Raw genomic sequence first — 12,811 nt, 5'->3', positions numbered from 1 at the left:
AGTGGATGAGAATGAAGATTTTCAACTTAAAGGGCCAGCAAACATCTTCAACAAAATTATTGAAGAAAACTTCCCAAATATAAAGAAAGAGATACCTATGAACATACAAGAAGCCTACAGAACTCCAAATAGACTGGACCAGAAAAGAAATTCCTCCCGACACATAATAATCAGAACAACAAATGCACTAAATAAAGATAGAATACTAAAAGCGGTAAGGGAAAAAGGTCAAGTAACATACAAAGGCAAGCCTATCAGAATTACACCAGATTTTTCACCAGAGACTATGAAAGCCAGAAGAGCCTGGACAGATGTTATACAGACACTAAAAGAACACAAATTCCAGCCCAGGCTACTATACCCTGCCAAACTCTCAATTACCATAGATGGAGAAACCAAAGTATTCCACGACAAAACCAAATTCTCACATTATCTCTCCACGAATCCAGCCCTTCAAAGGGTAATAACAGAAAAAAACCAATACAAGAACGGGAACAATGCCCTAGAAAAAACAAGAAGGTAATCCCTCAACAAACCTAAAAGAAGACAGCCACAAGAACAGAATGCCAACTTTAACAACAAAAATAACAGGAAGCAACAATTACTTTTCCTTAATATCTCTTAACATCAATGGTCTCAACTCCCCAATAAAAAGACATAGACTAACAAACTGGCTACACAAACAAGACCCAACATTTTGCTGTTTACAGGAGACACATCTCAGAGAAAAAGATAGACACTACCTCAGAATAAAAGGCTGGAAAACAATTTTCCAAGCAAATGGTATGAAGAAACAAGCTGGAGTAGCCATCCTAATATCTGATAAGATTGACTTCCAACCCAAAGTCATCAAAAAAGACAAGGAGGGGCACTTTGTTCTCATCAAAGGTAAAATCCTCCAAGAGGAACTCTCAATTCTGAATATCTATGCGCCAAATACAAGGGCAGCCACATTCATTAAAGAAACTTTAGTAAAGCTCAAAGCACACATTGCACCTCACACAATAATAGTGGGAGACTTCAACACACCACTTTCACCAATGGACAGATCATGGAAACAGAAACTAAACAGGGACACACTGAAACTAACAGAAGTGATGAAACAAATGGATCTGACAGATATCTACAGAACATTTTATCCTAAAACCAAAGGATATACCTTCTTCTCAGCACCTCATGGTACCTTCTCCAAAATTGACCACATAATAGGCCACAAAACAGGCCTCAACAGATTCAAAAATATTGAAATTGTCCCATGTATCCTATCAGATCACCATGCACTAAGGCTGATCTTCAATAACAAAAAAAATAACAGAAAGCCAACACTCACGTGGAAACTGAACAACACTCTTCTCAATGATACCTTGGTCAAGGAAGGAATAAAGAAAGAAATTAAAGACTTTTTAGAGTTTAATGAAAATGAAGCCACAACGTACCCAAACCTTTGGGACACAATGAAAGCATTTCTAAGAGGGAAACTCATAGCTCTGAGTGCCTCCATGAAGAAACGGGAGAGAGCACATACTAGCAGCTTGACAACACATCTAAAAGCTCTAGAAAAAAAGGAAGCAAATTCACCCAAGAGGAGTAGACGGCAGGAAATAATCAAACTCAGGGGTGAAATCAACCAAGTGGAAACAAGAAGAACTATTCAAAGAATTAACCAAACGAGGAGTTGGTTCTTTGAGAAAATCAACAAGATAGATAAACCCTTAGCTAGACTCACTAGAGGGCACAGAGACAAAATCCTAATTAACAAAATCAGAACTGAAAAGGGAGACATAACAACAGATCCTGAAGAAATCCAAAACACCATCAGATCCTTCTACAAAAGGCTATACTCAACAAAACTGGAAAACCTGGACGAAATGGACAAATTTCTGGACAGATACCAGGTACCAAAGTTGAATCAGGATCAAGTTGACCTTCTAAACAGTCCCATATCCCCTAAAGAAATAGAAGCAGTTATAAATAGTCTCCCAGCCAAAAAAAGCCCAGGACCAGACGGGTTTAGTGCAGAGTTCTATCAGACCTTCAAAGAAGATCTAATTCCAGTTCTGCACAAACTTTTTCACAAGATAGAAGTAGAAAGTACTCTACCCAACTCATTTTATGAAGCCACTATTACTCTGATACCTAAACCACAGAAAGATCCAACAAAGATAGAGAACTTCAGACCAATTTCTCTTATGAATATCGATGCAAAAATCCTCAATAAAATTCTCGCTAACCGAATCCAAGATCACATTAAAGCAATCATCCATCCTGACCAAGTAGGTTTTATTCCAGGAATGCAGGGATGGTTTAATATACGAAAATCCATCAATGTAATCCACTATATAAACAAACTCAAAGACAAAAACCACATGATCATCTCGTTGGATGCAGAAAAAGCATTTGACAAGATCCAACACCCATTCATGATAAAAGTTCTGGAAAGATCAGGAATTCAAGGCCCATACCTAAACATGATAAAAGCAATCTACAGCAAACCAGTAGCCAACATCAAAGTAAATGGAGAGAAGCTGGAAGCAATCCCACTAAAATCAGGGACTAGACAAGGCTGCCCACTTTCTCCCTACCTTTTCAACATAGTACTTGAAGTATTAGCCAGAGCAATTCGACAACAAAAGGAGATCAAGGGGATACAAATTGGAAAAGAGGAAGTCAAAATATCACTTTTTGCAGATGATATGATAGTATATATAAGTGACCCTAAAAATTCCACCAGAGAACTCCTAAACCTGATAAACAGCTTCGGTGAAGTAGCTGGATATAAAATTAACTCAAACAAGTCAATGGCCTTTCTCTACACAAAGAATAAACAGGCTGAGAAAGAAATTAGGGAAACAACACCCTTCTCAATAGTCACAAATAATATAAAATATCTCGGCGTGACTCTAACTAAGGAAGTGAAAGATCTGTATGATAAAAACTTCAAGTCTCTGAAGAAAGAAATTAAAGAAGATCTCAGAAGATGGAAAGATCTCCCATGCTCATGGATTGGCAGGATCAATATTGTAAAAATGGCTATCTTGCCAAAAGCAATCTACAGATTCAATGCAATCCCCATCAAAATTCCAACTCAATTCTTCAATGAATTAGAAGGAGCAATTTGCAAATTCATCTGGAATAACAAAAAACCTAGGATAGCAAAAACTCTTCTCAAGGATAAAAGAACCTCTGGTGGAATCACCATGCCGGACCTAAAGCTTTACTACAGAGCAATTGTGGTAAAAACTGCATGGTACTGGTATAGAGACAGACAAGTAGACCAATGGAATAGAATTGAAGACCCAGAAATGAACCCACACACCTATGGTCACTTGATCTTCGACAAGGGAGCTAAAACCATCCAGTGGAAGAAAGACAGCATTTTCAACAAATGGTGCTGGCACAACTGGTTGTTATCATGTAGAAGAATGCGAATCGATCCATACTTATCTCCTTGTACTAAGGTCAAATCTAAATGGATCAAAGAACTTCACATAAAACCAGAGACACTGAAACTTATAGAGGAGAAAGTGGGGAAAAGCCTTGAAGATATGGGCACAGGGGAAAAATTCCTGAACAGAACAGCAATGGCTTGTGCTGTAAGATCGAGAATTGACAAATGGGACCTAATGAAACTCCAAAGTTTCTGCAAGGCAAAAGACACCGTCAATAAGACAAAGAGACCACCAACAGATTGGGAAAGGATCTTTACCTATCCTAAATCAGATAGGGGACTAATATCCAACATATATAAAGAACTCAAGAAGGTGGACTTCAGAAAATCAAACAACCCCATTAAAAAATGGGGCTCAGAACTGAACAAAGAATTCTCACCTGAGGAATACAGAATGGCAGAGAAGCACCTGAAAAAATGTTCAACATCCTTAATCATCAGGGAAATGCAAATCAAAACAACCCTAAGATTCCACCTCACACCAGTCAGAATGTCTAAGATCAAAAATTCAGGTGACAGCAGATGCTGGCGTGGATGTGGAGAAAGAGGAACACTCCTCCATTGTTGGTGGGATTGCAGGCTTGTACAACCACTCTGGAAATCCGTCTGGCGGTTCCTCAGAAAATTGGACATAGTACTACCGGAGGATCCAGCAATACCTCTCTTGGGCATATATCCAGAAGATGCCCCAACTGGTAAGAAGGACACATGCTCCACTATGTTCATAGCAGCATTATTTATAATAGCCAGAAGCTGGAAAGAACCCAGATGCCCCTCAACAGAGGAATGGATACAGAAAATGTGGTACATCTACACAATGGAGTACTACTCAGCTATTAAAAAGAATGAATTTATGAAATTCCTAGCCAAATGGATGGACCTGGAGGGCATCATCCTGAGTGAGGTAACACATTCACAAAGGAACTCACACAATATGTACTCACTGATAAGTGGATATTAGCCCAAAACCTAGGATACCCAAGATATAAGATACAATTTCCTAAACACATGAAACTCAAGAAAAATGAAGACTGAAGTGTAGACACTATGCCCCTCCTTAGAAGTGGGAACAAAACACCCTTGGAAGGAGTTACAGAGACAAAGTTTGGAGCTGAGATTAAAGGGTGGACCATGTAGAGACTGCCTTATCCAGGGATCCACCCCATAATCAGCATCCAAACGCTGACACCATTGCATACACTAGCAAGATTTTATCGAAAGGACCCAGATGTAGCTGTCTCTTGTGAGACTATGCCGGGGCCTAGCAAACACAGAAGTGGATGCCCACAGTCAGCTAATGGACGGATCACAGGGCTCCCAATGGAGGAGCTAGAGAAAGTACCCAAGGAGCTAAAGGGATCTGCAACCCTATAGGTGGATCAACATTATGAACTAACCAGTACCCCGGAGCTCTTGACTCTAGCTGCATATGTATCAAAAGATGACCTAGTCGGCCATCACTGGAAAGAGAGGCCCATTGGACACACAAACTTTATATGCCCCAGAACAGGGGAACGCCAGGGCCAAAAAGGGGGAGTGGGCGGGTAGGGGAGTGGGGGTGGGTGGGTATGGGGGGGACTTTTGGTATAGCATTGGAAATGTAAATAAGCTAAATACCTAATAAAAAATGGAAAGAAAAAAAAAAAAAAAAAAAAAAAAAAAAAAAAGAAAGTAGTGTGACCTTAAAACTTAAAGCTTAAAACTCTTGCTGCCTTGGCTTTAATCATTATTATGAACAACTTTAACCCCTGAACTGTAGGCCAGGATAAATCTCTTCTCCCTTAAATTGCCTTTAACAGAAAATTTTATCTGAGCAATAGCAAAAGAACTAATACAGAAATTGGTACCAAGAATTGGGACATTGTTCTGATAAAATTGACTGTGCAAGTCTTAGGCCTTTGGAAATGGTTTTCAGGAGGAATGTGGAAGAAATGAAACATTGGGTTAGAAAAGTCCTTGGGGCTGGTGAGATGGCTCAGTAGTTAAGAGCACTGGCTGCTCTTCCAGAGGTCCTGAGTTGAATCCCCAGCAACCACATGGTGGCTCACAACCATCTATAAAGGGATTAGATGTCCTCTTCTGGCATGCAGGTATATATACAGACAGAGCACTCCTACATTTTAAAAAAATATATAAATAAACTTTTAAAAAGAAAGAAAAGTCTCAGAATACAATAAGCAGAGCTTAATGGTTCTTCTTCTGGGAACTTGGAAAATAAGAACATTGGGAGGAATATGTCCAGTGGGGGCAGGTCACTGAGATTTCAGGAGGAACTAGGACTCCGCCAACAATTGTGCTAGAGAGCATTCATATGATATTTTGGCCAGCAATTTGTCTTCATTCTGATCACTTCCTGAGATGTTGATGGAAGGTAAATTTAAAGTAATGGATTAATGTATTTGGCAGAGGACATTTCAATAAGGGAGAGAATTTAGCCTGGTACTGAGAATATATATATTTGATAAAGATGTCAGGATCATTGAAGAGAAATCTACATTGCACTGGGACAAACAAAAAGTTATCCTGAAGTTATCAGAGCCTCCATCAAGAGCTAGAAGCAGAACTTGGCAATGTAGTTCACATTGTACAAGTTTAAGGGGCATGAAAGATAAGTTTAAGCAGGTCACTGAGTCATTCTGTAAAGTTTTATTTTTTGTTTATTGGGGTTTTGTTTGTTTGTTTGTTTGTTTTTAAATCTAAGGTCAGAGGATTTATGGTATGGTTGAAATCTCTGCAAAAACGTCCTAAGAGGCCAAAGTATGAACTTGTAAAGGTTCATACTAAGTTGCAGTTGAGACCCCAAGATAGTGGAGATGTCAGGAATAAGGGACAGCTGCCAAGGAAAGCTGTGGGCATGGAAAAAAGCAAGCCTAGGGAATAATGTATGTGTTGTAGGTGGTATAACTAAGGGTTTGTGGGACTGCTCAAGGTGTTTTGGATACCAGTTGACCACATTACAACCTCTAGATGCTAGCCTTAGAGTTGCAGGATTTGATCTTTATCTGTTTGGATTTTAATTTATGTTGAAGTGATTATTTTTTGCTATGTCCCACTTCTGTTTTGGAGAGGGATATTTATTCTGTGCCACTATTATGTTGAAGTACATCCATTGCTTTTTTTTTTTTAATTTTATGGTATCTCGCAGTTAAGAGGCTTAGTATGAAGGGGACTTTAAAAGTTGGACTGAATGCATTTTAGATCATATAATTGTCATGAACCTATGAGGACAAAGCTTGGAAAGTTATGGCATAAAAGTGTTGTGTTGATGTGTCAGGCTGACAAAGAGCTGTTCTAATGGTTCATTTTAGTTGTTAACTTGACAGAATCTAGAATTACTAGGGAAATAGCCTTCTGGATATGCCTATAGGGATTATCTTAGTTATATTAATTGATGTGAGAAGAACTATTTTCATTGTGGTCAGGATCATTCCCTGAGAAAGGGATAATGAACTAGATAAAGTAAGTGAGCTGAGCACAAGTATGTCTGTCGATCCTGGCTTTCCATTGAGAAAGTGATGGGACCAGTTGCTACGAACCCCTGCTGCCTTGAGTTCCCCACATAGATGGACAATACTCTTGAGTTATGACTATGAACAAATGTGGTAATATGAATGGGAAAAAATTCCAGAGAGCTGCACCTTTTGACACAAAACTACAAATGTATAATGACGCTTGAGAGGGAGTCTTTCTTAAGGTCATCCCAGGGATGACCCCCCCCCCATTTGATTATCCAATAACAAGTGGTCATCCTTGAAATCATGAATGCATAGAAGCAAGAGTAAATGAACTTAGCATGTTGTATCTATATGATGTAATATAAACATACATGTGTATATATGTTTGTGAGCAATGATAATTAGTTTCTTGTTGTCTCATACCATTTTACTTGGTCTTATCTGTTGACAACAACAAAGCATTTCCCGTACACTGAATATTGCTTACTCTGATTCCTTTTGGTCCTGGTGGCCCTGGAATTCCATCATCACCCTGAAAAACACAATATTATTTAGTTCCTTTTTTTCCTTCAAAGCAGTCATCTAATAACTAATTTTTCATTAGCTAGCCTGAATTTTTTGGTAAACTTTTCTGAAAATTAGTGCTAATTTCATACACCCAAACAAGAATTATGATTAAGATTCAAACCACTGATAAATTAAATGAACAATACCAAGAACGGCCAGTATTTTACTGGGGAGACTGTTGACATGAAGAAGAAATGTTGCATGCAGAAAGATATACAAGACACACACAAGAAAATGAAGATAAATTTGTACATGAGGGAAGAAAAAGAGAGAGAGACGGAGAAAATCAAAATCTTGACAGTTTCTATAACACATCAAACTGCAGGTGTACGTGTTGTTTGTGAACTTTTGCTTTTATCTTTCCATTTATTTCAGAAAGCACTTTTTATAGAACTTAAAAGTCATAAACTCTCCCTTCCAGCTTCTGTTCTCTGTTCCTTGCAAATTCTACCTACTCACTTTTAGTCACCCCTGCATTGCTGAAAAGTTTCAATTTTATCTCCGTGAATTTTTTGTTAAGTATTTTCTTTAAAGTTTTGAATAAAAAAGACCTAATACAGTTTGGTGTAAAGTAGTATATCCACAGATTTTGACAAGGACATGAATACTGTTAATGCAAAGTCTGTAAGTCCCTTTAAAATTGTCTCCTTTTAAAAAGTTTAATGACATACTCTTTCTGAAGCAGACTTGTTTGTGAGAAGATTCAATGGATTCTGATTCCCAGTTAAAATAACTAGAAGATCTCTTGTTCAATAAATATTTTATGCCTTCTCACTGAAGGCAGAAATAAGACAAAAGTGTGAGTATTGCACCAGTTAGACCAGCAACATGGTTAAAGAAGAACTTCAGGAAAGAAAATTACAAAGTTAGAAGTTATGGAGGACCTGTATTGCCAAAAGTCAAAAGGTTAAAGAAGAAAAAAATGCCCCTAGTTTGAGGCCAGCCTTGTCTTCATAGCCTTGCTTCACATTATTAAAATAAATGGGACTTAGATTTGGATTAAAGTGAATACTAAAAGATAGCTTTATTATTGTAACAACCATTTACAAGACTTAATAGAAGAAAATACTCAACCAATAATGACAAAACAAAATATTTTGCAGTAAATTTAACAAGAAATGCACAAGATTTACAAGAGGAAAGGATTAAAAACAGTTGTGAACTTCACAAAGAAGTAGTTAAATATGTATAAAAAAGAAATTCCATGTCCTTAAAAAAAGGAATCCAATTTAAACAGTAAATTACAAAATTAGATAGAAATTTTATATAATGAAAATAGAAGTTACTGGGTTTTTTTAAGACTAGACAGTAGCTCCAAAGTTTATATAGGCAAAAACACCCCAGCAATATCTGTGGGAAAACTTGTAAAAAGAAAAAAGAACATAGTGGGCCCTACATCAGTCAGACATAAAAGTGAAGCAAGGCTTCAGTTATTAAAATAGTTTGGGACTTAGATTTGGATAAAGTGAATACTAGAAGATTTTCAGAAAGAAAGCTCAAATGAACTTAGAAAACAGAAGCCACTCTTTAGCCAAGGATAGCTTCTAAGATCCCACATAGTCACCACATGAAAATGTAGACAGAAAGCAAATTTCTATATTCAAATTTCTATTTTCATATGTACACATAAATGTAACAAAATTTATAAACACTGGAAGACTTTAAAAATATCAAAGGGTAATATAAAACAAATATAACAACATATTATAATGAGTTTTGGAAAACATTAATTATTAATTTTAAGAATTTCAGCTTATTTCCATACAGTAGTTGGATGCATATGATTGAAATCATGGGAAATGAAACTACAAATAAAGGGTGGCTACTCTATAATGAATATTTCATTGTAAATGAGTGGAGAAAAAATCAAGGCATTTTTATTGGATATTTTCTTTATTTACATTTCAAATGTTATCCACGTTCCCAATTTTTACCCCCTCCCGGAAATTCCCTATCCCATCCTTCCCCCTGCTTCTATGAGGGTGTTCCTTCACCCACCTACCCACCCACTCCCACCACCCTGCTCTCGATTCCTCTACACTGGGGCATCTATCAAGCCTTCATAGGACCAAGGACCTCTCCTCCCATTGATGCCTGACAAGGCTGTCCTCTGTTACATATGCAGTTGGAGCCATGTGTACTCCTTGGTTGATGGCTTTGGCTTCATTGATGAACTCTGGGGGGGGGGTCTGGTTGGTTCATATTGTTGTTCTTCCTATGGGGTTTCAAACCCCTGAAACACCCTCAGTCCTTTCTCCAACTCCTCTATTGAGGACTCCGTGCTCAGTCCAATGATTGGCTGAGAGCATCCACCTCTGCCAGGGCCTCTCAGGAAACAGCTGTCAGGTTCCTGTCAGCATGCACTATTTGGCATCCACAATAGTGTCTGGATTTGGTAACTGTATATGGGATGAATCCCCAGGTAGGACAGTCTCTGGATGGCTTTTCCTTCAGTCTGTGCTCTACACTTTTTCTCCATTTTTTCTCCTGTGAGTATTTTGTTCTCCTTCTAAGAAGGACTGAAGCACCCACACTTCAGTATTCCTAATTTTTGAGCCTAATGTGGTCTGTGAATTGTATCTTGAGTATTTAGAGATTTTGGGCTAATATCCACTTATCAGTGAGTATATACCATGTGTTTTCTTTTGTGACTGAGTTACCTCATTCAGGATGATATTTTCTAGTTCCATACATTTCTTTAAGAATTTCATGAATTCATCCTTTTTAATAGCTGAGTAGTACTCCATTGTGTAAACGTACCACATTCCTCTGTTGAAGGACATCTGGGTTCTTTCCAGCTTCTGGCTATTTATAAATAAGGCTGCTATGAACATAGTGGAGCATGTGTCCTTATTACATGTTGGATATGCCCAGGAATGGTATACCTGGGTCATCAGGTACTGCTATGTCCAATTTTCTGAGGAACCACCAAGTGGTTGTACCAGCTTGCAATCCCACCAGCAATGGTGTATTCCTTTTTCTCTTCATCCTTGCCAGCATCTGCTGTCACCTGAGATTTTGATCTTAGCCATTCTGACTGGTGTGAGGTGGAATCTCAGGGTTGTTTTGATGTGGATTTCCTTAATGACAAAGGGTGCTAAACATGTCTTTAGGTGTTTCTCTCCATTCATTATTTCTCCATTGAGAATTATTTGTTTAGCTCTTTACTGCATTTTAATAGGGTTATTTGATTCTTGGGAGTCTAACTTCTTGAATTCTTTGTATATATTGGATATTAGCCCTCTATCAGATGTAGGATTGGTAAAGATCTTTTCTCAATATGTTGGTTGCCATATTTAGTCCTATTGACAGTGTCATTTGCCTTACAGAGGCTTTGCAATTTTATGAGGTCCCATTTGTCGTTTCTTGATCTTAGAGCATAAGCCATTGGTGTACTGTTCAGGAATTTTTCCCCTGTGCCCATGTGTTTGAGGCTCTTCACCACTTTCTCTTCTATAAGTTTCAGTGTCTCTGGTTTTATGTGGAGTTCCTTGATCCACTTAGACTTGAGCTTTGTACGAGTAGATAAGAATGGATCAATTCGCATTTGTCTACATGATAACCGCCAGTTGAACAGCACCATTTGTTGAAAATGCTGTCTTTTTTCCACTGGATGGTTTTAGCTCCTTTGTCAAGGATCAAGTGACCATATGTGTGTGGGTTCATTTCTGGGTCTTCAATTCTATTCCATTGATCTTCCTGCCTGTTTCTGAACCAATACTATGCAGTTTTTATCACAATTGCTCTGTAGTACAGCTTGAGGTCAGGCATGGTGATTCCCCCAGAAGTTCTTTTATTGTTGAGAATAGGTTTTGCTATCCTGAGTTCGTTTGTTTGTTTGTTTGTTTGTTCTGAATGAATTTGCAAATTGCTCTTTCTAACTCTATGAAGAATTGATATGGAATTTTGATGGGGATTGCATTGAATCTGTAGATTGCTTTCAGCAAGATGGCCATTTTGCTCTATTTGCCTGCCAATCCATGATCATGGGAGATCTTTCCATCTTCTGAGATCTTTTGATTTCTTTCTTCAGAGACTTGAAGTTCTTATCATACTGATCTTTCACTTCCTTAGTTAGAGTCACACCAAGGTATTCTATAATATTTGTGACTATTGTGAAGGGTATTGTTTCCCTAATTTCTTTCTCAGTCCGTTTATCCTTTGTGTAGAGAAAGGCCATTGATTTGTTTGAGTTAATTTTATATCCAGCTACTGCACTGAAGCTGTTTATCAGGTTTAGGGGTTCTCTGGTGGAATTTTTAGGGTCACTTATATATACTATTACATCATCTGCAAAGAGTGATATTTTGACTTCTTCCTTTCCAATTTTTATCCCCTTGACTTCCTTTTGTTGTCTAATTGCTCTAGCTAGAACTTCAAGTACTGTATTGAATAGATAAGGAGAGAGTGGGCAGTCTTGTCTAGTCCCTGATTTTAATGGGATTTCTTCAAGTTTCTCTCTATTTAGTTTGATGTAGGGTACTGGTTTGCTGTATATTGATTTTAATATGTTTAGGTAGGGGCCCTGAATTCCTGATCTTTCCAAGACTTTTAATGAAGGGATGGTGAGTTTTGTCAAATGCTTTTTCAGCATCTAATGAAATGATAATGTGGTTTTTTTCCTATGAGTTTGTTTATGTGATGGATTATATTGATGGGTTTCCATATATTGAACCATCCCTGCATCTCTGGGATGAAGCCTAATTGATCATGGTGAATGATCATTTTGATGTGTTCTTGGATTCGCTTGGCAAGAGTATTTTTGCATCTATGCTCATAAGGGAGATTGGTCTGAAGTTCTCTTTCTTGGTTTGGTCTTTGTGTAGTGTAGGTAAATGCGTGATTGTGGCTTCATAAAACAAATTGGGTAGTGTTCCTTCTGTTTCTATTTTGTGGAATTGTTTGAAGAGTACTGGTATTAGTTCTTCTTTAATGGTCTGATAGAATTCTCCACTAAACCCATCTGGTCCTGGGTTTTTTTTAGGTTGGAGGCAATTAATGACTGCTTCTATTACTTTATGGGTTATGGGACAGTTTAGATCATTTATCTGATCCTATTTTAAATTTGGCACCTAGGATATGTCTAGAAAATTGTCCATTTCAGCCAGATTTTTCAATTTTGTTGAGTATAAACTTTTGTAGTATGATCTGATGATTTTTTGAATTTCCAAGGTTTCTGTTCTTATGTCTCCCTTTTCATTTCTGATTTTATTAATTTGGATACTGTTTTTGTGCCCTCTGTTTAGTCTGGCTAAGTGTTTGTCTGTCTTATTGATTTTCTCAAAGAACCAGTTCTTTGTTTTGTTGATTCTTTGTATAGTACTATTTGTTTCTACTTGGT

General features: G+C 37.7%; 1 protein-coding gene across 5 annotated transcripts in view; it reads right to left on the bottom strand.

Annotated features, from left to right (window-relative positions):
• Col4a5 (collagen, type IV, alpha 5) overlaps positions 1 to 12,811 on the bottom strand; it is a 213,867-nt gene that overhangs the window by 123,007 nt on the left and 78,049 nt on the right. For 4 of the 5 annotated variants that reach the window (XM_006528696.3, XM_006528697.4, NM_001163155.1 and 1 more), the window contains one exon: positions 7,391 to 7,435. The exons of the other annotated variant lie outside the window; for it this stretch is intronic. In XM_006528696.3, coding sequence (XP_006528759.1) covers positions 7,391 to 7,435 — 45 coding nt within the window. The remainder of the gene's footprint in view (positions 1 to 7,390; positions 7,436 to 12,811) is intronic. 5 annotated transcript variants of the gene reach the window in all.

This window comes from Mus musculus, chromosome X (genome assembly GCF_000001635.26).
Source record: "Mus musculus strain C57BL/6J chromosome X, GRCm38.p6 C57BL/6J".
Taxonomy (NCBI): Eukaryota; Metazoa; Chordata; class Mammalia; order Rodentia; family Muridae; genus Mus; species Mus musculus.
Note: the sequence above shows the minus strand (reverse complement) of the source record. Positions and strands in the feature narration are given on the sequence as shown.